Genomic DNA, 26,986 nt, shown 5'->3' with positions numbered 1-26,986 from the left:
TCTTCCTCAGACTGCCCACAGTGTTTTCCTTCAGTGTTGCGCCTCTCCACGGTGCTTTACGGCAGTGGTACTGATGCGGGATGAGTCAGGCTATATGATGCTGCTGCTACTGCTGCCATTTCATCAGCAGCGAAACCCCACAAACACACAGCGAACACACAAGTGATACGGCGGGATTCCCCCCTCTGACAGCGAGCATCCTGCCCTCACGAACATCCACGCGTGTCGGTGTGTGAACACACAACACACGCTTGTTGTCCGTGGTTTATTCGTGGCTCCGGGTGAAAGCGCGACATCCGTTTTTTCTCTTCTTCTTCTTCTTCTGTTGCACCTGCTCTGGATTTTTCTTTCAGCTCTCGATCGGGCCTGACATCAACAAGGAAATCAGCCCACAGCAGGGCCTGCCGTGCACCAGCGTCTCTTCGCAAGGCTTCAAGGCAAACATCGAGGCTTTGTCGGGGGTTCAGCTGCTCTGCTGCGTCCTGAGGATCGATCGAGCCAGACTGGTCGGTGCCATGGAGCCCACATCAGCCTGGTCCTGAGCGGCACAGAGAGACACCATCCTGGCCTAGAGTCCACTCCTGCTCCAAGTAGGCTGCTTTCATTTCACCATGTAATGCTGTTATTCATCACGTCATAAAGCTTTAAAGTGGTTTCTGTAAGGAGCATGAGGCCTGTTTGTAGTCAATGGTGTGTGTGCTGGTCTAATAATAGCATGTAGTGAAGACAATCTGTGTCACAAGTATGTCTATATCTATGTGTACCAGACTCTAAGACATGCACATCAGCACACACTCACAATGTCATTACACACTACTACAGGAGATAATAAAGCCACACTTGACATGTTGGATATGTGATATCCTCCGTGTCGTTTTGGACCTCCAAATTGCTCCAACGCATCCGGTGTGAGAGCCCACAAGGCTGCTATTCACCGGGGATTCAGCCACTAATGTTTGCATACCGACCGAGCTACGCAACCCGACTCCACAGAGACACGGAGGGGGTGATGGGAGGCTGCGTGTGTGTGGCTCCCTGCCAGCTTGATGGCCTGGTCAGTGGGTAGTACAATATAGGGAATTTAAAGCCCAAGGATCATCCTCCTAACCTGGGTGTTGTGTTGAGATGACATCCCCATTGTTTAGGATCATACAGCCCTCACAGCTGTGTAATAATCGTCACAATTTCTTTTAATACTTTATTACTTTTTGTCTGACCTAATAGGAAAGCAGTGGTTTGGTTACAAATTAAAGTCCTGATTTCAAAATGTTACCTCTGTAAAAGCACAAGTATTATCACCAAATTTAAGGCTACGTAAAGTATCAAAAGTGAAAGTACTCATCATGCAGACTGGCTTTTTTCACACTTATCTTACAATATTAAAGTATTCAGTTTTTATCACTAATGAATAAATGCAAAAGAGTACTTTAATTTTATATACATAGTGTACTAATGGGTAGCTAGTAGGGGAGAGCAGGGCACAACGTAACACATTTTAGGTTTGGCTGAATGTTATTAAAACTGTTTGAGATTAATTATTTTTGTTTTATTCGAACAACGTGCACATCTCTGCTACAAATCAGCTTCACTACAACTCGCAGCATTCACAGACAAAGCACTCGTCTTTATCTGGACACATTTTCCCCACAAATACAACACGCTAATGTTTTTAGCACAAGCCTATGGCATTTTACATTGTGTAAATTAGCCTAGCAGCTAGCGGACTTTTCCTCTTCTCATATGAAGCTAGGGACAACAGCAACATTTAACATTTTACAACTCACAAGGTTTACTGACAAAACAACCGCCTTATACTAAACACATATAACATGCTGACATTATTAGCACAAGCCAATGGCATTTTACATTGCATAAATTAGCCTAGCAGCTAGCAGACTTTTCCTCTGCTCATATGAAGCCAGGAAAAATCACACACAAGACTTAAAATGCTATTTTTGTGGAGGCTTTATTGTCTTCACAATTTATTGTTTCTTATCTGTGAAATTAAAGTAAATAAAAACTTTGTTTCCACTGAGGGAAATGGTTTCAGCTTACAACAATAGACAGGAGGTCCGTATCTCCACAACGTGTAGTTACATTTCTGGGGAGGTGCATATCAGGCTACAGCGTAGGGTATGGCGTTGATTCGATGCAGAAGTATGAATTCCGCCTTACAGCACCATGGGTGGGGTCAACTGTAACAGGCAGAAGGCTTAGTGGCAACACTTGCTGGAAAGTCTGTTTAACACAATTACTTCAATGGTTGGACCCATAGATGGATATAAATTGGGTAACCTAAATCCACATGTCAAAATATGAGTATTGAATGTATGAATATTGACAAGACTGTGAAACTGTGTCAATAAGATACCTGACAAATTAAAAATACAAAGTTTATCTAATTAAATTAAGGACAAAACCCCATTAAACCCCATCTCTGTCATCATGTCGTGCATGTGTAAAGTAGTCACTAGAAATCAGTAACAAAATTACAAGTTTATTCTACATAAACAATGAAAACTATTCAATTGAATTAACAGTTTCTTATATTCTTTGATGTTGTTGTCACATACAGATATGAAGTCATGACTCCTGGGTAATACACTGTTAGAACTTAAACTTCCTTAGAAATTAAAAAAAGTGTGGCAAGAGTGTGCACTAATTTTGTTAATTTAAATCAGAAAACATTCTCACTCTCACATATCAACGTTCGGTCATGGACTTTCCACGTCCACATACGATGTGAAAGGCACCCTGGGTGTGTTTGTTGTTGATCTTCTGGGACGCCAAAAGTTCTGCCTGTTCCATGCATTGTCTTCTTTCAAACACACTTCTGTTTGCACAGGAAATTTAACGTTTACATGCAGTCTCTTTCAAAATAAACACACTACGTCGGTACAACAGTGCAAATTGACATTTTTTCCCCTCCAACAACAAACACAGATGGTTTGGTTTAGGAAAAAATAACAGGGTTTGGCTTTAGAATCTTACGGGTGAAAGTCCGTGTCTTTTGGACCAATACACCACCCCACCACCCCACCTGCCCTATTCGGTTTCTCAGGTTTCAAAGGGTTAATGAAAGATTTAATTTGTATAACAAGTTCATTCTTTGCTACAAAGTAGAAACTTATTCTGTGGAAAACTCAGTAGTGGAAGAAGTATTCAGAGCATTTATTTAAGTAAAAGTACAAAAGTATGTTGAGCAACATCAACTTAAAGTACAAAAAATACTTATTATGCAGAATGACTCCAAATTAGATTGCTATATTATGATAAACTGTACAGTTAATTATTACTGTAACGCAAAACAGGAGCATATGAATAAGATTTGTCTTTGGTGTATTAAAGTTAAATTTCACATTTTGTTTGACTCCTTGCCGATGCTTATGATAATTTTCAAGTTTTTCGAGTTTTAAGAATAAATTCAACTGTTGTATATAAAGTAATATTCACATTTTTACTTGTTATTATATATATTATGTCTTAAATAAAAGTATAAAAGTATTATGAGCAAAATATAGGCCTACTTAAAGTGTCAAAAGTGAACTTCTATTATGCAGAATGACCCCATTCAGGCGTTTGTGATTATCATATTAGAGGCTTTAACTTGTGTTTGTATGTAACAAAGGCCAATCATAAGCTTTGAAAATAAAGTTTTAATTGTAAAGTACAGTATTTCCTCCAGAAATGTAGTGAAAACATTATAGCATGAAATAGAAATAACTAAGTGAATTACAAGCACCTCAAAACTGTACCCAGGTATGGTCCTGAGGTAAAACAAACAAACAAACAAACAAACAAACAAAAGTCATGTGAAAAATGCTCCTATAGTCCCTATATCTGAACAGTACATCAGGGCATGCTGTCTAATTATTTGGAAAGTCACACATTCGAATGCTAAAGCCTCGTATGAAAAAGGGCATTAGGCTACGGTCAATAATCCAAAAAGCAGGCTTAATAAAACATCAATTGACGCCATCGAGAAAAGCATAAGAGGATTTTCTCTCATATCTCGTGGTTTTAATTGAATCACGCACTGAACACAATGAAGCACAGTTATGTGTGTGAAGTCGGCAAACAGCCAATTACAAAGTTATATTTCAGTCACAGAGTTAGGGGAGCAGTAGTCCAGGAATTTAGACTTTTCAGTGTTTGTTTTTAATAGTAGCAGTGTAATCCCTAATGTTATAGAATGATGGAATTTTAAAATGGTAGACTTTTGGAAAGATTAAGACAAATGTAGGACTGGAGGTGCAGTAGAAGTCATGTGAATGTGTGTTAGTATTATTGCCTGGTGACGCCATTGGAGATGAAGAATGATAGAATACAAGATTACAGGGCAGGTGGAGTATACACTTGGTGTATTACAGAAGATACACTTCCATAAATAACTATACATCAGCATGACATTGCATACACTGCTACTCAAAACTACCAAAATTCTGTATATTTATTTGTATTTTATAAGATTTGAGGAACATTACCTTAAGGTGTTTCCCCAAAGGAGTTCTCAAAGATCCCCTCCAGACTTGTTTTAAAGGTCCAGTGTGTAGGACTGAGTGGGATCTGGAGGTGAGGTTGCAGAGCTTAAACTTCTCCTGGGTGCCACAAATGTAGGAAAACTATGGTGGCTGATGCGGAAATGTGAATGGCCCTATCCTAGAGCCAGTGTTTGATTTGTTTGTTCTAGGCTACTGTAGAAACATGGCGGACTCCGTGGAAGATGGCCCGCTCTGGAATTGTAGATGTAAACAACCCAGTCTCACTCTGAAGTCGTAGAAATCCAGTGCTTGGTCAGTGACTTCCGGCATCAGACAACTACGAAAAAGAGGCATCCTTTTACGTCAGTGTGATACGGGGCTAGTCGCCGTTATTGTTTAATGGTGCCCGGCGGCGTCAGGAGGAAATGTGGCAGGACAAAAACAGAAGTTAAGGTAGTGGAAGTCTGAGTGGGGTGGGCAGGAGGGTTGGTGGATGAATCCAACAACCACAGACTTTCACCCAGAAGGTTCACTTCCTGTTAAGATGGTAAAGCCAAACCCTGTTCTTTTTTTCCTAAACCAACCACGTACGTGTGTTGGCAAATATAACCACGTGTGTTTGTTGTTGAAGGAAAAAAATACAAAAGTCAATTTGCGGTGTTGCACTGATGTAGTGTGTATATTTTGAAAAAGACTGTATGCAAAGTGTGAGGCCCCAAGAGGGTTCCTGGTTCAAACCCTGGGGTTTGGGAGCCCTTCTGTGTGGGATTTGCGTGGGTTTTCTCTTATGCACCCAGGGTACCTTGCATGTCATGTCTGGACGTAGAAAGTCCATAGACAAACATCGATATGTGACGCGGTCGGAGTGAGAATGTGTTGATAAACAACTAAATTTAAGGTAATAAAAACGCAACGATTGTTATTTTCAGTTGTTTATAAACACATGAAAACATAGTTATGAATATTATCTGTGCCAATAGATGCCCTTACACACTGAACCTTTCAGACATATAACAAGTCTGACATGTTTATTTCTTCAAAGAAATTCAGCTTCTCTTAATAAATCTTAATCCTCCATTAAAACAGGGATTAAGTATCTGGAAATAGGAATGCTGGGATGAATAAACTATTGTAGGATTCCACAGAAGATTAGTACTCACATTAAAACCGTAAGTGCCTATAGAAATATTATAACTCCATATATTGCAGAGACTCGCACTTAAGACTGTACTCGCAAAGTATTTTGGGTTATGAAAACATCTCTGGGATACTCTCAGAGATTAATGTTCCCCAATTGGCTTTATGATATAGCTGCTAAGGAAAGTTTTAATGTTTGTTGTTATATTTCTAATGAATCATATTAACTTTTTCAGGGACTAACAAAACAGGGTGAATTCATAGAAGATTGAAATTGATGACAATAAAGTGACATTGCAGACCTATTCAGGTCTTCCAGCATGGTACTTTTGGAAACATTCTGGTAACGTTCTAGTAGATTGAATCAAACTCTTGTATGATTTTAAAGCCATGTTTCTGTCCAGCTTTAATGCACATCCTGTCGATCCTGTATCTTTAGGACATTATTTGCAACCATACAAAAACCTTTTATGGAGCATATTCTGGTTGTATTGTAGCCTCTTGCAAACACTGTGACCAGCTAAAATGTTTCCATATAAAGAAGAGAGGGTCGCACTTTAAGTGTCTTGAGTGCAACCCTCTATTCTTTATATAGATACATACATCTATCTATGCTTTAGTTGGTAAAAGCACTGTGGAAACCTAATGAATAGTGACACTAAAATGTTCCCAAGATGTTTCTAAGAAGACATCAAATAAAGACCATATTACAGGAACATTAAACTACATGTTCACTGTATTTTTATAGGAGTGTTACAGTACATAAAAGCAGTCTAACATCAGTATAAACTATTGAGTGCTACACACGGTATAAATCCCTATTAAGTGATGCTACCAGACCAGGGTTCCAATTGAGACAGGCCTTAACTAAAAGGGACTAGGCTTTTAATTGAAGTTTTACAGTAATCGTGACAATTTTTGTCACCATAATAGTGATATGAAATATCCTATTGAGATCCGAACTTTTGTTTAGTATGCATTTTTAATTTCTCCTAGCTATTTGGGATCAGTAGGACCTGATTAGTAGGAAAACTAAACATTGTCAATGACATTTAAGTCCCAGTGTCCTCAAACAACACATTCTCACTCCGACCTCGTCACATATCGACGTTTGGTCATGGACTTTCCGCATCCAGTTACGATGTGCAAGGTACCCTGGGTATGTCGGTTGTCGAAGTTCTGCCTGTTACATGTATTGTCTTCTGTCAAGATACACTTATGTTTTCACAGGAAATTTATGGTTTACATACAGTCTCTTTCAAAATAAATGGACTATGTCGGTACAACAGCTGAATTGACTGTTTTCAACACATATATCAAGTTTAGGCAACAAAAACACGTGGTTATGTTTAGGCAACAAAAACACATGGTTGGGTTTAGGCAACAAAAACACATGGTTGGGTTTAGGCAACAAAAACACGTGGTTGTGTTTAGGCAACAAAAACACATGGTTGGGTTTAGGCAACAAAAACATGTGGCTGTGTTTAGGCAACAAAAACACGTGGTTGGGTTTCGGAAACAAAAACGCATGGTTGGGTTTAGGCAACAAAAACACGTGGTTGGGTTTAGACAACAAAAACGTGGTTGTGTTTAGGCAACAAAAACACATGGTTATGTTTAGGCAACAAAAACACATGGTTGGGTTTAGGCAACAAAAACACGTGGTTGTGTTTAGGCAACAAAAACACGTGGCTGTGTTTAGGCAACAAAAACACGTGGTTGGGTTTCGGAAACAAAAACACATGGTTGGGTTTAGGCAACAAAAACGTGGTTGGGTTTAGGCAACAAAAACACATGGTTATGTTTAGGCAACAAAAACACATGGTTGGGTTTAGGCAACAAAAACACATGGTTGGGTTTAGGCACCAAAAACACATGGTTATGTTTAGGCACCAAAAACACGTGGTTGGGTTTAGGCAACAAAAACACATGGTTATGTTTAGGCAACAAAAACACATGGTTGGGTTTAGGCAACAAAAACACATGGTTGGGTTTAGGCACCAAAAACACATGGTTGGGTTTAGGCAACAAAAACACGTGTTTCGGTTTAGGCAACAAAAACACATGGTTGGGTTTAGGCACCAAAAACACATGGTTATGTTTAGGCACCAAAAACACGTGGTTGGGTTTAGGCAACAAAAACACATGGTTGGGTTTAGGTAACAAAAATACATGGTTAGGTTTAGGCAACAAAAACACATGGTTGGGTTTAGGAAAAAAGAACAGGGTTTGGCTTTAGAATCTTACGGGACGTGAACTCTGCTCTCTCGGGTGAAGGTCGGTGTTTGTTGCACCCATCCACCACCATTCCAACCTGCCCTTCTTGGACTTTTGCTGCCTTAACTTTCGTCCTTGCCCTGCCGCGTTTCCCCTTTACGCCGGTGGGCGCTGTTAAACTATAATGGCAACCGTCCGCGTATCATGCTGACATTAAAGGATCCCTTTTTCCGTTGGTTTCTGACGCCACAACTCACTGCCCAAGTGTTGGATTTCGACTTCAAAGTGAGAACAGTAAAATAAACAAGTCTCAACCATAACATGTGATCAGGTTTTGGACCTTGTCCTCTTTTGTCCCGGGGTCAGCCTCAGACTGACTTTGGCAGAGATGGCTGCCATCTTGTTTGTACATGGATTAGTGCAATGTGCTCTTACTGCCACTAGTTGGCACAAAAAAGTGTCCATGAATGAGGACATCAGGTCTAAGTAGAATGAAGTATAAGGTCAAGAAAACACAAAATGTCATGTCCTTTTATTCAGACAGTTTCATCTCAGCACCAAAAGTAAGAGTACTCATGATAAACGGCCTATTTCAAAATAATGTATATGACTGGATTATAATTAGTATTAATGCATTACATCACTTTAATGCAGCAGATGGTAGAGATGGAGATGATTTTTGTTATTTTTTTATATACTTATTAGTTGGGTATCTTAGTCTACAATAACACATCATAATTTATTAGTTGATGAATATTAGTACATTAATATATGTAGCTATTAAAGTACAATAATTCATTCTGAAATGTAGTTAGGTACAAGAATAAAATAGCATAAAATGGAAAAACTCAGGTAATGTAAAAATGCCTTTAAAACTGTACTTGACTGAATAAATGTAGGCTGCTTTGTTAAAAAATATGGAGGCATAATCTTCTGTTTCCTTCTCTCTTCCTTTCTTTACGCACGTGCTCCCGCACGCACCGTGACAGCCCGACAGAAAGATAGACAGACAGACGCACCGCTGAGAGCGACAGACAGGCACACAGCCAAGTCATGGAGGCGATATGGCTCTATCAGTTCCGGCTGATCGTCATCGGGGACTCCACGGTGGGCAAGTCGTGTCTGATCCGGCGGTTCACGGAGGGCCGCTTCGCCCAGGTGTCGGACCCGACCGTTGGCGTGGACTTCTTCTCCCGGTTGGTGGAGATCGAGCCCGGCAAACGGATCAAGCTGCAGATCTGGGACACCGCGGGACAGGAGCGCTTCAGGTGAGAGCAGCTGGGTGTGTGTGTGTGTGTGTGTGTGTGTGTGTGGGAGACAGTCACAGTGCTGCCTGGCTATAGTGAGCTTTACATACTGTAATATATGAGTTTTACTTCATTAAATTAATATAATATGTGACCAATGTGTGACCCTAAAGATTAACTGTGAGATTAAACATGATAATTTATGGTATTTATTTGCCATGAGATGAAGTGAAACAAGTCTGCTCTCCAGATAAAAGTAGTGACACACTGTGAAAAAATTAAAATAAAAAAAATGCTCCACTCCAAGTGAAATCCTACAGATTTATTATCAGCAAATTTTACTTTAACTTTCAAAAGTAAAAGTTCTTATTATGCAGATGACCACATTTAGTATTGGATTATTAAAATAATGATATAGAAATAATTAATAGCTTGTTTAGTTTGAGCTAATGTAAACTTACATACTGTTGGGTACTTCAACCCAAAGAAATGCATCATATTTTCTGAGATGGTCAATAAAAATACCTGAAAAATAAATGTAACAAAGTAACAAGTACAATGTTTTCCTTATTGTTTATACTTATAATATTGCGATAATTATTAGCTTATTGAGTTTGAGCCAAAGTCAGCTATTTTACATATCGTGCTCCAAAGAAATGTATCATATTTAATTAGATGGTCAATAAAAATAGCTGAAAAATAAGTGTAGTGGACTAAAAAGTACAATATTTTCCTTATTATTTATACTTATATTGCAATTATTATTAGCTTGTTGAATTTGAGCTAATGTAAACTGTTTTGCACCATGTTGTGTACTTTAATCCAAAAATATGGATCATATTTAATGAGATTGTGACTAAAAATAGCTGAAAAATAAATGTAGTTAAATACAAAGTACAATATTTTGCTTATTATTTTGTAATTATAATATTGGGGTAATTATAAGCTGGCTGAGTTTAAGCCAGTGTAAACTATTTTGCATATGGCTGTGTAGTTTAATTAAAGAAATTGATCTAATTTAATAAAATGGTCAACAAAAATAGCTGAAAAATAAATGTAGTTATGTACAAAGTACAGTATTTTCCTTATTATTTATGATTATAATATTCCCATAATTATTAGCTTGTTAAGTTTGAGCCCATGTAAACTTTTTTTTACATATTGTTGGAAACTTTAATCCAAAGAAATGTGTCATATTTAATGAGATGTTTAAAAAAAAGCTGAGTAGTACCTCAAAGTACCCCAAAATTGTACTTAAGTAAATGTACTTAATTGCTTTCTTCAGCTGGACTGATCATTGTGTAATATTTCAGTATAAACATATAGTGACAACATGAGAATAGATAAAGACAACTAATTATTTTTATCATGCATGGGAGTTTTTGCAACCCTTTAAAATCACAGACTGATGTAAAATGATGAAGAACTTTTTTTTTTTTATATAGAGCTTCACCATCTGCTGTCTTCTCTCGCTAACAAAATCAGTGGGTGTTGATGCGTTACATGTTACTGCAACAGCAGCTTATTCTGAGTTAACACACAAAGAAGAACTGGATAGTCAGCGTGAGCAGCTGACTGATGAGAAAAAGAGAAACTCAGACTAATTCAGCAGAAAGTTCAAGGAAAAGACATCAGAGTGTTCGGACTACACTGGTGATCTCGGCTGATTCTGCTGAATGCTGATTCATTTGGAAAGTGAAAGAGTCGTGCAGGGTGCAAATTTCTCTGTATCTGTGGATATTTGGAAAAAAAAAAGTTGCTTTCACAGAACTGAGAGAGGGATGGACTTCTTGTAGAGGAAAGACTCACAGCTGACCTCTGACCTCTTTGTTGAGGTAAACAAATTGATTTTTCTCATATAGATAAAAAAATACTTAAAAACAATCACATTATTACAAGGTAAGAAAACGAGTATAATGACTGTGTGTTGTTAATTTTAAAAGTGGACGATTAGTACTTAATGTGAGGAAATACTTACAGTTTAACGAGGTAGCCTGAAGGTCTCGAAACTCGAATTACTACCTGTGACTTATTTGTTTGCCTGCACAAAAAGGCAGAGCAGTTATTCAAATAAGGTTTGAGGTGATACAGGTAGAGAAAACGACTAGAGGGGTTGTTTCGAATAAGCAAACACAGGAAAGAGCTCTCAATAATGGGAATTCACAGGGGCAAATTTGAATGGCACAGATGATTCTGCCTCTAAAACAAACCTGCTCTGGGGTAAAAGGTGGTTTCGTTTCAGGCTGTTGAGTTACCTTAAGATATGAGGTCATAATGACGAGACAGTCAGCTTTGAAGCTATTGAAGACACCAGGGGCCGCAATCCCCTATTGAACATTTGGGAGGACCGTTTTCAATCTACACCCCCTGTGCTACAACACTCCTGGGGGTATCTGGGAAGAAATGTTTAGAAACGTAACAGCTAAACTGACCATTTTAGAGCACTTTGAAACAAAAATCTTAGATTAGGGGTTTCAGAGTTTTGATAACTGAGTGCTGCGTATGATTGTGGGGCTGCATTTGCATTTTGAGCATTGAGCAACATTTGAATAATGGCGGGGGGTGGGGGAGTCCCCAATCCTGAACACACGCTATCCTTCCAGTTCCACATGCTGCTGAGGCTGCTGTTTGTTAAATGAATAATTGTTAAATTGCCAATATGTCTTGTTTCTTCAGACTTCAATCATCCAACCCACCAAACAAGTCAACAGCAAAAAAAAGCTGTTTGGCACTGTTTGGCACACAAATTTTTCATGGGCGCAACCCACATACTCAGCTCTGCTGCTCATCCCACAAATGCATGTTCCTTACAAATGTGGCATAGTTTAAAAGGGAAATAAACAGGCTTTCCAACAGTATAAGATTTATTGCCAAGAAGCATTGTTACAACAAAGAAATAATCTACCAAACACAAATTTGCTTACCTTTTGTGCTTAGTTTATATTGTAATTGCGTAGAACAGGGGTCGGGAACCTTCACTATCAAGAGAGCCATTTTTGAAAAAAATTAATTTAAATGAAATCTGTGTGGACCCACAAAACATATGTAAGCCTTACAGACCCTTTTACTGTGAGTAAACAGTCTGATGTTTTTTGGTGGGCGGGGCTTAGCTGGAGGCTAAACAATTCTTCGCAGACATTAGCTAGTGCTAGCTAGCAAGTTCTGTTGGCTTGTTTTAGACAATGGAGGAAGATGATGCAAGTGGTAAGTTTAGAAATACTCATTCCAAGTGCCAGAGGGTAATTTGGCACAAACTGGACCGTTTGTAAATTCGGTGTCGGTGTTCGCTGTTGGAATGTACCATTTGGTTACCCAGAGCACCACACTCTGTCTGGGGAGATGGAGCAGCAGAGCACTGAGCGGAGTGAACGTGTGATTAACTTAACTTTTTGTTAATTCATGTAGAAGCATTGCCACTTCCTGTATCTGCCCTTTCAAATTAAATTCCCAGATGGACCACTCATATAGGTTTTGACTTATTTTAGCAAGGTGCAGCTCCTAATAGAGTTTCACTTTTTTTTCTGCGACTAAGTGACCAATCTTGCCGATTAATGACCTTTCTGGTCGACTAACGTTTGGTCGAATATTACGGGGCAGCTCTAGTGTTTACTGTCCACCATTTTATGTAAGTGTGAACTTTATGCACTATATGGTGCCCTCAACAATTAAATGAAAAAGTAGTTTTCATGCCTTGTACAAAAAAAGCAATTAGTGTATTATCTTTTAAAGATAGCTAGGTATGTTATCGTGTTGTTGTTTTGTTAATATTAAAATGGGAATACTTTTGTATCATTGACTTAAAAAACATAGCGCAACAATTTTTTTATCTAACTGCAATGTGTGACTCACAAATTTAAAAATGTAGTGAATAATGGTATAGCACGGTAAAAAGGGTAATGACTAGCCTATAGTTAGCTGATTATAATCATGAGATTACTGAGTGATGTTCTGCCCTGTTATTACCTTAAATAAACCTGTTGTTGCCCCCATTCTTACTCTTACACACAAACAAACACCTCCTAGAATATTATTAGATTATTTAGCTCTGTAACTGCAGTGGTGTTACCTAAGTATAGCCATGGTGTTCCCAAGATATTAGCCTGATATTACCTTGTTTTCACTGAGCTGCACTGCAAGATGCAGCCATATGATGTATCAGACGAATTGCAAAACAATATGATTTTACTGAATGTAGCCATCAATGTTTTCAAGCGTTAAGTTAGCAGCAGGCAATTGTCCCCTTTTGCATTTAATGTTTGAAATGCAGATATTCCCATCAGTGTTTAGAGGGCTATAATACAGCCAGAATGATGTACGTCTCAGTGCCTAAATTGCATGTTCACACATGCTTGCACACACACACCCCCACACATACTCATCATTCTGACAGAAGGGGACTGGTCTCACCTGTCAGCATGATTAGTGTCTCCATGACAACCGCGACAAGTCCCCCCTGTCTGAGACCGAAGGACAAATTAGAAAAAAACCATTCAGCCAGAATACAAACATCAGTCAGACATTTTGAAGAGAAGTTTCATGTTTCTAACTGGTAATGATTGGACAAAACTAAACTTGGACAAAACCTTTTTGAAAAAAAAAGCACATATCTGATTTTTTTTCATCAACATATTCCATTGGTTCCAAAACCAATAACTAATCGATCTTGCTATTGAACTTGATATATTCCTCTGTGCTACAAAGCATCATTGTCTTCAAAACAAGTATTCAAAACACGACAATGAGCCACGTTTTCTCACTGGCTGACATGTTGCTGCTGTAAATACTAATTAGCGCTTGAATTGTGTGTCAATCCACCATTGAAAATAGTCCCCAAGAAATGCACTGTTTACTCTTGTTTGAATAGCATTTGATAAAAACCACAGTGCCCAGCTGTTTCAGGAAATTCATTAGCCTTTTTAAAATCATTATAACTATATATTTGTGACTTATTTTTTAAAGATTTATGAACCTCACACAGGCTCGGCAAGCCAGAAAGTGTAGACCAGGGGATCTTTTTCTGAGAGCTGTGGACAATAAAGGAAATACAGAATAAAGCCAACCTATTTCCTGTTATTTGCCTGGGTCCAGACCTTTGAATTAACCCACTCCACTGAGCTGACTGATACGTCTGGCATTGTGACATGAAACAGCTTTTCCTCATTTAAAAATAAACTATCCAATGATTGCAGCGGGTGGAATGGAAGCCTGATTTATAGTGGGGTGCTGAACACTTTGTGTGAGTGTTGCTTTGATGTCGCACACCTTAAGGATTTTATGTCACGAACAGCTTTGTATTTTGTCAGGCAGTGTGATTGGTAATTTTACTAATGCCGCCATAAAGACAGTAGTTTTCAATCCACACTGACTTCAACCAGCATGCAGCGTCTCTGTCCTCCTGGGAAGCTAAGAGGACAGAGGCCGGCCAAATTGTCTTCACCAGGCTGACTGACAACGGACATTTACTGAACGGCACGGGAGGAACTCAACATTGATTGTATTTACTGATTCACTGACAATTTAAGTGATGGGAATCACAGACAGACTGGGAGCAGATCAGTCAATGTAGATATGGATAGTTAATTAAACACACATAAACAGCGGGATATTTGTGTGATTTTAAAAAGCTGCGTGTGCAGATTACGCTTCACTAAACTTACAGATAGACTCAGACTGTAAAAAAAACATGGGATCTTTGGTTACCATCTAGACAACTTAAAACCTTTAGCTGAAGCATGAATTGAAAACGTTGCACTTACCAAAAGTGTTGAGTACCTTACCATAAATCAGACTTAACAGCGTTGTCAAGCTGTTGTTAAGCAGTGCATCGGATCCATTGAGGAGTTATAGCAACAATGGCGAGCGCTATGGGCAAGATAGATGCTGCCATTAGCATGTTTCCATCAGCCTGTTTAGATGCGCATCTAGAAGTATCGCATCGGAAAATTATGTTGGAAACGCCAAAATTCGAATTAAAATCCCCTGATTCACACAAACTAAAATAAATTCGAATTAAAATCCCCTGATTCACACAAACTAAAATACGCTCGCTTTAGCCGGATTTTGGTTGGTTCGAAAAAATGTTGATTCGCAAAACGGGGGATGGAAACAGTTATGTTCGAATTAAGTCTGACCTCTCTCCATGGTGATATCCACACTCCGGGTCGGGAAGGCGGTAATGCATTTACAAGCTGGTTGCCAACCGCCAGAAAACATAGATGAAGAAGAATGCGAGACTTATTTGCTTCCGTTTCTGCGGAAAACTCGCGCAAGTTCGTAGTTTTCACCCAAGTCCATACATTTAATGGAAACACAGGATTCGTATTTCTTTTAATGCGCATTTCCCAGTGATTCGAATCACTTTTGGATGGAAACATAGCTATTGAGGCTGTTCTAAATCGACAGGTCTTCTCAATATCACCCAGCATTGTAGGTTGTTTAAGGGGCCACACACATGCCGTGTTTTTTGCACTCTCAAATTCATTGTTTTCAATGAGTGCCTATTTTTCAGGGCATGACGCACCCCAAGGAACAACCAATTGCAGCTGACAGATCCCTTCTTCTGTAAATATTCAGTCTGATAATACAGAAAAGTTGATCATGTTAGTGCAGGGCTACCCAGAGCTTTACATCTGTCCCATGGACAATAGGCCTCACACTTATAAACAGCTCCTGGAAGAAGATCAGCTCTGCACTCAGGATTTCAGGTACATAGGCTATGATATGATGCTTATTAAGGTTGCTTAGCAACCTCAGACACAATCTGCTGCCACGCTCTGGAAGGCTGGCTCAAAATAGGCACAAGAATAGTGCCCAGTTCCCGACCTTGCGTTTTCCAGGTGGTTAAAGACGTGGCATGTATACAGCCCCTTTTTTAACTTCGCTCTACCCTTAAACCCCCGGCAAAACAGGTGTGTTGCCATGGCTATGCATCAGTGTGGACTTAAAATTATGTAAGATCAGGCGAATATGTTGGTCGCTATTGACCGGTTAGGAAAAACTGAATCCCCTTCCCCCACGGAAATCAGTTAGAGTGGACACAATATGAGAGTGAAGATGGGAACAGAGTGCAATGAGTTGATAATTCTGGTATCAGGCAGGCTTATAATGGAAAACACAAGGATTTTAACCTTAATTTGCTGTAAGTCGCCTGTCCTGTGTCCCTACATCTTGAATGTGGTATTAATTGAGTGGCAGGTTTAAAGCTCTCAGACAATATCATTTCACGAGTCCACTAAAGTTACCATTGTGACTCATGCACTGCAGCCATTTGGGGAAAATATTTAAGATCCACTGACATATCTACTTATTTTGGGATTTTGTGACACAGTAGTTGATTTTTTTGTCTTTCTCCTGCGCCTACGAATCCACCTCAGATCTCATCTTAGTCACTGTTGTTTCATCTGTGTGGTCCTTTCTTCCATAAATATATAAATATACTATATCTGTATGTGTGTGGCGAAGCAAATGAATCACTAGCTGGTTCTGAATTTCTGCCTCCTACTTCTCCTCTCTTACTGTATCTTCTCTGTCGACTAATCCTCCCCTCTTCCTCTTTCATGACGCGTCTCTCTTTCTGTCTCTACCTCGAGTCTGTAATTTTCCCTCCTCGTTATATTTATGTTGACGTTCACTCTGTGAGGACACTCTGGGTAGATAGACGCATCATAAGGGGGGTTGGTGTGTGTTTGTGTGCATGCAGGGTGTCACATCTTGTCAAAATCTAGCAGCAGTTCTCCTCCCAGACGAGGCTGCAGTGTTCGTTTTTTTGGAAAATCAGACGCCACAGTCCTGGTTTAAACTTTTAAAGGTTGATATTGATATGGTTGTATCATAGTTAGCACAGTTATTTATGGTATTGCCTGTTCATTTACCTTGTTCCTGCCTTAAATCCATTTATTTTTGCTATTTAAATCATCAAAACAAATAAAACTGGTCACAATATTTAGCAAAATGATCCACATCATATCATTTAAGGTGTAATCCTTCACACTCAGCTGTCTACAACATCTTTTCCTCATCTAATTTTGTTTCCAACTTCTCGGCTCCTCCACCCGACACCTCCATCACTTCTGCTTCTTTTCTTTCTTTCACACCTCCCGTCATCGGTTTCTCACTCTGATTAGCTTCCCCCTGGATCTATCATGTCTTATTATCCCTTTCAGTGAACGCGGCTCTCTGTCCTGAACAGAGGTGAATGTTTTTGCCTTTCCATAACCAAAAATTAAAGAGTTAAGCTAAGAAAACAACACTAATAATAAAATATGCAATGTGTGGTATATGCCCACTGTGTGGAAGCTGGTCCTGGAGGCTACATGCTCAGAGCGTATAGCATGAGAAGGTCTGTCCTGAAGTTTAAGGCCCAGACACTCTAAACCTATATCAAAGAACTAGTGGCAACGAAGGCCGACTGTTGTGTTGCTTCACATCACCTGTGTGGCAGCCAAAAAGTTACACTTGAATACACCGTGAAGACTACAACCAACAGCCAACTAGCATGTACGTTCTGCACCTGCGTCAGAGGAAATATCTTTTTATACCAACAGGCAGCAGCAGTCTGTATTCGTCATTAAAAAATGGAAACCGGACGACCGACAACCGATTGTTAGCCAGTTAGCACATTAACAACACAACCATATTTGAAAGAACACAGGATATTTACCTTGTGGCTAGTGAACAATTACGAACCGTTTCTGCCGAAGAGCTCAATGGCTTAAAAAAAAAACTTACCTCATGTAACAAGTTTGTTTTAATCTCACGCCCTCTTGACTTTAGCTTTTTGTTTACTTTCCTCACTTCTGTTTCTCTTCTCGTGCGCTGAGCTGGTTTGCCAATCAGAGCGATTTCATTCAGCAAAGAGTTCCGATGTTTCCGACACTGATTCAACAAGCTGAAGTGGCCAAAACAAAGGGCTGAGAGGCACCAACAGTGTGTGCCATTACCATGGCAGCAGATGCCAAGCCCCCAGGAAGAGCACTGGACTTTAAAGCCAATTTTACATAGTGGGCAAAAGTGGAAATTAGTTTCAAGATTCAAGAGGCTTTATTGTCAATTCTACAGTTATGTAACAGACAAACAGAGAATCGAAACAACATTTCACTCTGAATTGACCCACGGTGCAGACAGTGCAAAAGGAGGTACAAATGAGGAAGTCAAAGAGAATAGAAGAGGTAATACAAAAATAAAAATAAATAAGCGCAATCAAGTAGTGCAAAGATGTAAATGCAATCAATTCAAACGGTGCAAAGCAGCTTGCATACCAGACAAGAGCAGTAAATGGTAAAAAAATTATGGTATGGTAAATGGTTTTACCTATATCATCAAGGATGCTAGTAGCTTTAGCTTCAGTATTTTTAGCATGACATAAAGCAACCATCAATACCCTCTTTCAAAAAATGTATGTTTTAAAACTGGTCAGCTAGAAACTTTAAAAAGTCTGATGGAAACAACATTTTTAACTATCTCACGGAGCTAACATTAGCTTGATTCACAAGCTAGCTAGCTACAGCTAATAAAATCTGCCAGCAACAGTTGTAATACCAGCCTGTGAAACTGACGGCTGCTGTTTAAAAAATGAGAAGCCTGATTTTGTCTACCTGTGTCTGAAATCAAGGACTTGTTGTTTTAATTACAGAGAATCTTGAGAGGTACATTTTTAACACTGTAAACTGCATAGGCCAATGTGTCGTGTGAGAATGGAAAGCTTATTGCATCTGACCTTCATGTCAATTTTTGCAACCTCTGCAGGTCCATCACCAGGGCTTACTACCGTAACTCAGTGGGTGGGCTCCTCCTGTTCGACATCACCAACCGCCGCTCCTTCCAGAACGTCCATGATTGGCTGGAGGAGGCTCGCAGCCACGTCCAGCCCCACAGCATCGTCTTCCTATTGGTGGGCCACAAGTGTGACCTGGAGTCAAAGCGCCAGGTGTGTAAAGTATAATAGTGAACACAACAGTGAACAAGGCTTTGTTGGGTTAAAATGTGTTGCTGGGGATAGTGGCTGTTTTGAATGTTATGTAATATGCAACTCAATTAGAGTCTGCAGTGTTAAAAATAACTTTGTGTTCAAATTTAGATCAGCACACATTTGGATCAGAGGCAAGTCGTCGCTGTTTGTTCAATTGTCTTGGGGCAGCTTGCAGACAGGAGGCAAAAATATCACTACTGAAATGTAGACTTTACAGGATGACACTGCAAAAGACTGCACACCAGTGTGTGTCTACACTCACAAGATACAATGTTGTAGGAGCAGGATTAAACTCAAATGAACCAGAAAATTATGTAAGATTTCCCGTCTCAGCCGCTTTGATCTTGATCTTTTTGATGTCATCCATTAATGCTGAACTAGAAAGCTCATTTACTCGCCACTTATCACATCTCATAACATGTCATTACACATTTTAGAGTTGTGAGTGCTACTCAGAGCAGATGATTTGGAATTTTTGTTCATTCTCATTAAGTTGCCAATTGATTTTAAAGACTCCTATACTAGCTAGCCACGGATGGGCCTACCAGGCACAGGCCCCAGGGCCCGTATTGTCAGTGCCCCCTGGCCTTCAACTGCAAAATGTCACTCAAAGAGACATGTACAGACCAGAAAGAGACTCAAAATGACCACAAAGAGACACAAGATGACTACAAAGAGATACAAAGAAACTATGAAGAGATTCAACATTACCATAAAGACACACAAATAGACTACAACAAAACACAAAGCAACCACAAAGAGACTTAACATGACTTAAGAAAGACATAGAGCAACTACAAACACAAAGAGACCGGTCTACAAAGTAATGTATAGCAACCACTAATGGACTTGACATGATTTTAAAAAAAATGCCAGCAACCACGAAGACACTCAATGTGACTTCAAAGAGATGCAAATAAACTACAAAGAGACACAAATCAATTACATGGAGAGGCAAGGCAACTACAAAGAGACTCAAAATGACAACAAAGACACAAGACGACTCCAAAGAGATGCAAAACAGCTGCAAAGAGACACAAAGAAACACACAATTATTATGACACAAAATGACTACAAAGAATCCCAAAGCAACTGTGAAGAGACGCAAAACAACTTTGAAGACACTCAAACTGACTGTAAAGAAACACAAATGGACTACAACAAAATGCAAAGCAACCACAAAGAGACTCAACATGACTTCAGAGAGATGCAAAGTAACTTCAGAGAGACTCAAAATGGCTACTAAGAGACACAAAACCACAGAGATGTGCATCGACTACAAAGAGATGGAAAACAGCAACAAAAAGACGCTAAACAACCTGAAGTCTGTGTGTCTTGCTCCTTTGCTGGAGAAGCGGTGGAGCCTTCCGCAAGTCTGTGCCCGGAGGCCCATTGTCTCATATTCCTTCTAAGTGTCTAGCAACTTTGAAAGCAGTGTGATCACACAAACATACAGTGCATTACTGAATTCAGTGTTTGAAGGACCAAAATACATTTTCTGTGCTTCTTGCACTTTGGAATAAAAAAAGGCCAATATTTTATATAAAGGTATCCTCTCTACTACAGGATCCTACCTCAAAGGACACTGCTTGGGCAAATAGCCTCTGGCATGATTTGTTTTACAGTAGGTCGACTCTGTTACCTGCTAACTCCATTTTATCCCTAAGGTCAATTTTAAGGGACCATATCATAAATCTCCTAGCTGCTGGAAAGAGTTGGCATCCCCAAAACCTCAGTGGGTTAAGTACTGGATACAAAGATCAGGGATAATACAATAAAAAGGCACCTGTACACAGGAATCAGAAAACTCTTTTTGTGCGATGTTCCAGCCCAAAACTGGTCTTCGTCGGAGGAAAATCCAAGCACCACATGTGACTCCATCTCTGAGATCTGGTTAAATATACCAACAACAGGTTTTTCAAGGACTTATTTAGTCTTGTCTTCAGTTCTAGTCTAATCTCCAAAACGTGAGCTGTAGACTTAAGAAGACTGAACAACTGGTTTTTGTTTGTTAGTTGGCTACGTCACTAGCAGGAAGAGCTAAAATCAGTTAAACACAGTCTGACATTGTGAGTAATAGCACATATATTCACCACATGTTGAAGATTCTTTTGAAACCTCTAGAGTGTTGCAGGGATGGCGTTTAACGGTATTTCTAGGCCAACATGGAAGTTAGCATTGACCTGGTTCCTTCGACGAAAAGCCTGTGGGGTTTCTCCATAGTATTTTGGATTATTGCAGAAAATAAGCTCTGTGGGAAACAGTTTTTATGATACTTACACTTTTTGTTCAGCAAGATAATCTTCATAAATGAACACCAGAGGTAAGAAGCTAATGTAAGGCTATAAACGAACTATACCACGATCGCATGACTTCAACCTCGCCACCACAATGAAGCTATAAAGCTGTGCTTTGAGCAGTGATGAGGCTCTATAGTCTCATTTAGCCCCTTGTTAGCAACTGCGTTTTCTAAAGATACATAAAAGCTTCAGAATTCACGAGTGGGGTATTTACTGACATATTATACGTTATAAAACAAAACTTTAAAGTGTCTGAAGCTTGTGTTACCACAGACCGTATTTCAGGCATCTAAAACCCATTGACTTCGAGACGAGGGAACTGGGAGTGCTATACTGCTAACTCATTTCCAGGTATAAGGACTCATTACATAAAGGAAGACTTTCACCTCATTTCATTTTGATCTTCCAGGTGACCCGCCAGGAGGCAGAGAAGCTGGCGGGGGCATACGGGATGCGCTACGTTGAGACGTCGGCCCGTGACGCCATCAACGTGGAGCACGCCTTCACCGAGCTGACCAGAGACATCTTTGCCCTGGTGCGGTCCGGCGATATCACGATCCAGGAGGGCTGGGAGGGTGTGAAGAGCGGGTTTGTCCCCAATGTGGTGCACTCCTCGGAGGAAGTGACCAAGAGTGACCGCCGCTGTCTGTGTTGATCTGGGAACATTTTCGTGACTGAAGGTGAAAAGGGGAGGGATCCAGGAAGGATTCAGAGAGTGGAGTGGCTGACGGACTGAGGTGTCAGCCGTGTGACTGAGACTGTTGGTAGCCCTCTGTTGTTCTTTGTTCAGACTGGATACAGAGGGAAATGTTTGAGGACGATCCACGAAGGTAGAAGGCGGAGAAGAACACCTTGAATGTGGGTGGAGAGCCGAAGGGTTTTGCCCATTTCTGTTTAATTTCTCGGAGAAGAAGGATCGCACATGCTCATTCAATTGCGAGGGCTCCCATGATTCAGTTCCTTGGTTTTGTGTTTTTTGGAAAATCCCTCCCTGAAAGTCTTAGAAAGGCCTTAGAAAGAGGATCCATTTTGGTTCTCCGCCAAAATATGACACTCTGGACTAATCTTTCTTTCTCCCATCATCTCTTCCTTCACCTTGCCTCCCACTACTTCTAACCTTCTCCTCTCCTCCAATATGCAATTACATGATCACATACGAAATGATCACTTTTACGTTGATATCCAACATTCTCCAAGCACATATCATTTGAAAAAACTTTAGTTGGCACCCTTAGATTTAACGTCCCTCGTTAACAAGAGTCGTGTTTCTTTTGTGCTGACATTTTTCTCCACATTCCACCACCAGAGGTCAATGGAGGAGTTCTGGAGGTCCTAAATTTATCAAGGAAAGACAGATTTCCTTCCTGGAGCAGAGATTTTGTTGCCAGACACCACATTATATCATTATTTATTTCTCTTTGAAGCAATTTAGGCCTCCAGTGAGCTCAATGACATTGACTACATGGTTATATCCACTATCATTCTGCTAAATACCGCACTATAATAAAACATGTCATCCATCCAGTTCCTAACTGACTCCTTAAGCAGGAAGAGACAACGTGTACAGCTGAACTGCATGAGGTGGACTTGGACTAGCGTAACAACTCCTAACTATCTGCCTTGAACTGGGGACTTGTTAAGGTGGACTAATAGGAGTGTTGGAGCTAGAAAGCACCTTAACAGCCAAGTCCACCTCAACAATGGAGCCTCATTTTGGACTTCCGAAGGGTGCAGATTAACACAGTGGAGATAATTTATTTCTTGAAAGCAACAGAGAGGGACCAGACCACAGACTCCACAAAAGAACCACATTATCCACAATGCACGGACAATATAATCATGCAAAGAAAGTCAAACTGGCAGATATTAACTCAACCCAACACAGATATGGAGAAACTACAAGGTGAAATTTGCTCTGAGCAAGTGGTTTATATGCCTTTTTTTATGTGTGTGCGCAAGTGTAATATCTCCTCAATCCTTAATTTTCTTTTAATACACTCCAATGCTACAGGTTGATGTGTTCAGCGAAGTTACTCTGGAATTTTCTGCAGTTCAAAGATCCAAATTACACTAAGAAACTACATGTGTTTTGGATGGATCGGGTAGCTATGTGATACCGTAAGAAGCCAACTGTAAATGAAACCTTGCAGGGCAACACATTCTCACTCCGACCTTGTCACAAATCGACGTTTGTTCATGGACTTTCCACATCGAGATAGGACGTGCAAGGTACCCTGGGTGTGTTGGTTGTTGACGTTCTGGGATGCCGTGTCAAGTTCCGCCTGTTTACATGCATTGTCTTCTTTAAAATACACTTCCGTTTCCCAGGAAATTTACCATTTACATACAGTCTCTTTTTAAAATAAACGCATTACGTCAGTGCAACAATGCAAATTGACATTTTTTTTCCTCCAACAACTAACTCACATGGTTGGGTTTAGGGAAAAAAAACAGGGTTTGGCTTGGCTTTGGTTTGTTGGACCCATCCACCACCACTCCTGCCTGCCCTACTTGGACTTTCGCTGCCTTAACTTTCGTTCTTGCCCCGCTGAGTTTCCCCCTGAAGCTGCTGAACACCGTTAAACTATAACAGCAACCGGCCGCGTATCATGCTGTGGTTAAAGGACGGCTTTTTTGTCAGTGTCTGTCACTGCCCAAGCGCCGGATTTCAGATATCGATGACTTCGGAGTGAGACTGGGTTATGCAGGGTGGTTTTAGATGGTGTAAATGCAAGTAAATTGGAAAGACATACACTCAGTTGCTAATTTATTAGGTACATGTAGGTTAAAGCAATTCAGTCTAAGGCCCTGATCACACAGAGTGAGTTTAGTTTTAGTGATTTTTTGTAATGGTTTTCAATGAGAGTGAAGTGTTTTGCTCGCTGCATTTGCATTGCTGAGCTCCCTGAATGCCTCGTGTTGAAAAAACTTTAGCTCAGAGTGGGAAAAGTGCCCAGTGTCATTGTCATTTTTTTCATTGTCCAAGAGGGGGAGGACCTTCTGTGATAGCAATGACAACGAGTGGTAGCATACATGGTTTGTGTTAATGCTAACTTTCATCATCACCCTTGACAAGCTGCAAAATATATCTAAACAAGTTGTCACCTCAGTTACTTTTTACCAACTGTAATTAGGCCTCACGATTGATAGCAGATTGTCAAACTGTCCCTGACTCATCCTGAAATAAGCCTTGAACTGACCATCATACGGGCAAAGCTCCTAGACCAGCTGGTGGTACTCCTTGTGATTTCTCCTCTTTCTGAGGGTCTCATATACACACGGTCCATTTCCCTTAAATTAGAGAGTATAGAGCTATGAGTATGATTCACAGCAAAAAAGCAGTTAAATCTAAAAAATAACAATAGACGCAGCAACCTACAAAAAGCGCTCTGTCTGATCGGGGCCTAATGCAACAGTCCTGCAATAAAATCCTTCCTCCATAAAGGTTATAATGTTCTGAGTGTTTTAACAAGACTCATAAAGTGACATGGGTAATTAGTAAGTATATTCAAACTTTATCACACTGGATACATACAGGTTCACAGCAGGTGGCAAAACACCTGTTGGGACATCACTGTTTGGGCTGTTGCAGAAATGCTTAAAGGCCCAGACCCACCAAACTGACATCAAAGGACTAGGCACTTGAACACACCACAAAGACTCCGGTTGATAGCCAACCAGCATGTACGTTCTGCGCCTGTGTGAGAGGAAACAACTTTCCACAACAGCAGGCGGTGGTAGTCCGTATTCGTCATTCAAAAAGGGAAATCAGAAGACTGGCAGGAGAGATTTAAGATGCTAGTTAGCCAGTTAGCACATTAACAATACGATCCAGTGTTGAAAGAAAGGATATTTACTGTGTGCTAGCGAACAATAACACAAACAGATATGAACCGTTTATGCTAAAGAGCTCAATGGCTAAAAAAAAATCTTACCTAATGTAACAAGATATAACAAAGTTTTTTTTTTATCTCTCGCCCTCATGACTTTAGTCGTTTGTTTACTTTCCTCACTTTCGATTCTCTACTACTGCACTGAACAGACCTGCCAATCAGAGTGATTTCCTTCACTGACGAGCTCCGACTGATTTAATATGCTGAATTAGCCAAAAACCAGGCAGTGAGGGCCGACTGGTGGCACCCAAAAACTAGAACGAAAGACGCACATTGATGGCCAGACATTGACCGACAGTTGTCCATCTGCTTGGTGTGTGAAGACCCTAAAGATTTAAATTGCCATGTTACTGTTACATTCATGTTTTCACTCAAGATCTCAAGTCAGTTATTGATGTTTTTTTTAAAGCCAAGAAAAATCAGAGGGAGTAAAATTCTTTATAAAGGTGTTTTCAAAGAACATCAAAAACCATGTGTGTTGGCAGGCGATTTGTCTTCTTGACTGAAAACACCAGTAATCTACCAGTAGATTCTCATTCAAACTAAATATTCTTACACGATTAGTGCTGGACCAAATATATTCATCTGTTTTTTGTTTTTGTCAGCCACATCTACCTATATATTCGGCTGAATTTGGTATAATATAATAAATTATTGGCATTTAAACACTGACGAGGAACAGAGAGAGACTTTTAGCATTGTTGGCAAGTAAATGTACCGGTGTAAATCTGGATTTCCATGTACCTTTTTTATTTTCAGAATCCTTATTTAAGCTATCTTGCATTCTCTTTTTAAAAAATTCATATGATTTTATTTGTCATCTCTTTTTGACCCTTAATCTGATACACAATCCTTAATGAATGCCTTGGTTTATTGTTGCTATGATTTCTGCTAGTTAATTAATGCCTTTCCCACGCTGTTCATAATTTCAGTGAGGAAACTGCAAGTGCTTCATTTTCTCACACTGTATGCCTTCTTTTTACGTCTCCAAAGACTTCTGCTTGTGTTATCCTATTTTAACATGAATGTATCAGTAGGGGAAAGGGTGAGATTTTTTACATTGTCATAAGAAATGTGTGTCAAAGCAACACATCCTGTTCCTTACAAAAGCTTTGACATAGGTAGTCCAATCTCTCGGCTTTACGTTGTTATTCCTTACTGGAATGAGTGAAGGCTAACAGACAGAATAAAAAAGTCAATCTTCGAAAATCCTTCCAGAAAGAAAAAAGTCTCCCCGATGCCCTTGTGCTTTTGAAATCTAACATTGAAGGTTATGTTTTATCCTTCAGTCTGTTTTCCTTTCTCTGCTTGCTGTATCATCACCAGTGCTTTCTACTGAAACACCTTTAAGCGTTCCCAACTGAACGTCATGTTGAGAAGTGTTAAGGTCAGTGTGGGTGGGTGTGCGGCTCCTCATGGGCTGCCAAGACTCTTTCACCAGATGTCAGCCGGCTGGTCGATCTGCTCTGCTGTACAGCACCCAGTTGGATGTCTCTAAGCTCTGTTGTATCTTGCTTCCACTCTGAAATATTGTCTTAATCATTTGGGGAAATATGCTCACTGGCTTTCTTGCTGAGAGTTCGATAAGCATACTTCCCAAAATGTTGAACGATTCATTTAAGTAGCTACAATAAAATACAAAGTCTCTAAAATCTCATATTTGGAATTTTCTTTTCCACCCCCTCTGAACAAATATTTTGGTCCCCATTTGATTTTTTGTGAACTGTCAGTAACTATTTTGCCT

At 39.9% G+C, this 26,986-nt stretch overlaps 3 protein-coding genes across 4 annotated transcripts in view; all 3 read left to right on the top strand.

Annotated features, from left to right (window-relative positions):
* Positions 1–26,899, top strand: rab39bb (RAB39B, member RAS oncogene family b). 2 transcript variants are annotated; one of them, XM_050066450.1, is made up of 4 exons: positions 1–613; positions 8,825–9,103; positions 18,827–19,007; positions 21,759–26,899. In XM_050066450.1, the coding sequence occupies exons 2-4, from the start codon at positions 8,889–8,891 to the stop codon at positions 22,002–22,004; spliced, it is 642 nt and encodes a 213-aa protein (XP_049922407.1). In that variant the 5' UTR covers positions 1–613; positions 8,825–8,888; the 3' UTR covers positions 22,005–26,899. The 2 variants fall into 2 exon arrangements, with proteins under 2 accessions (XP_049922407.1, XP_049922406.1); XM_050066449.1 differs by having other exon boundaries at positions 2–590.
* The window catches only part of LOC126403715 (serine/threonine-protein phosphatase PP1-beta catalytic subunit), a 659,813-nt gene that overhangs the window by 347,523 nt on the left and 285,304 nt on the right, over positions 1–26,986 (top strand). The window lies entirely within an intron of this gene.
* Positions 1–26,986, top strand: part of c17h11orf68 (chromosome 17 C11orf68 homolog) — a 616,176-nt gene that overhangs the window by 347,529 nt on the left and 241,661 nt on the right. The window lies entirely within an intron of this gene.

Source organism: Epinephelus moara, chromosome 17 (assembly GCF_006386435.1).
Source record: "Epinephelus moara isolate mb chromosome 17, YSFRI_EMoa_1.0, whole genome shotgun sequence".
In the NCBI taxonomy this organism is placed as follows: Eukaryota; Metazoa; Chordata; class Actinopteri; order Perciformes; family Serranidae; genus Epinephelus; species Epinephelus moara.
The sequence above is the reverse complement of the archived record's forward strand: the minus strand, read 5'-3'. Positions and strand labels throughout refer to the sequence as shown.

Excerpts from the sequence above, each read along its gene's own strand:
- rab39bb (XM_050066450.1), top strand. The coding sequence starts at position 8,889 with ATGGAGGCGATATGGCTCTATCAGTTCCGGCTGATCGTCATCGGGGAC. Across the intron at positions 9,104-18,826 it reads GCGGGACAGGAGCGCTTCAG|GTCCATCACCAGGGCTTACT; the intron begins GTGAGAGCAGCT and ends CAACCTCTGCAG. Across the intron at positions 19,008-21,758 it reads ACCTGGAGTCAAAGCGCCAG|GTGACCCGCCAGGAGGCAGA; the intron begins GTGTGTAAAGTA and ends TTGATCTTCCAG.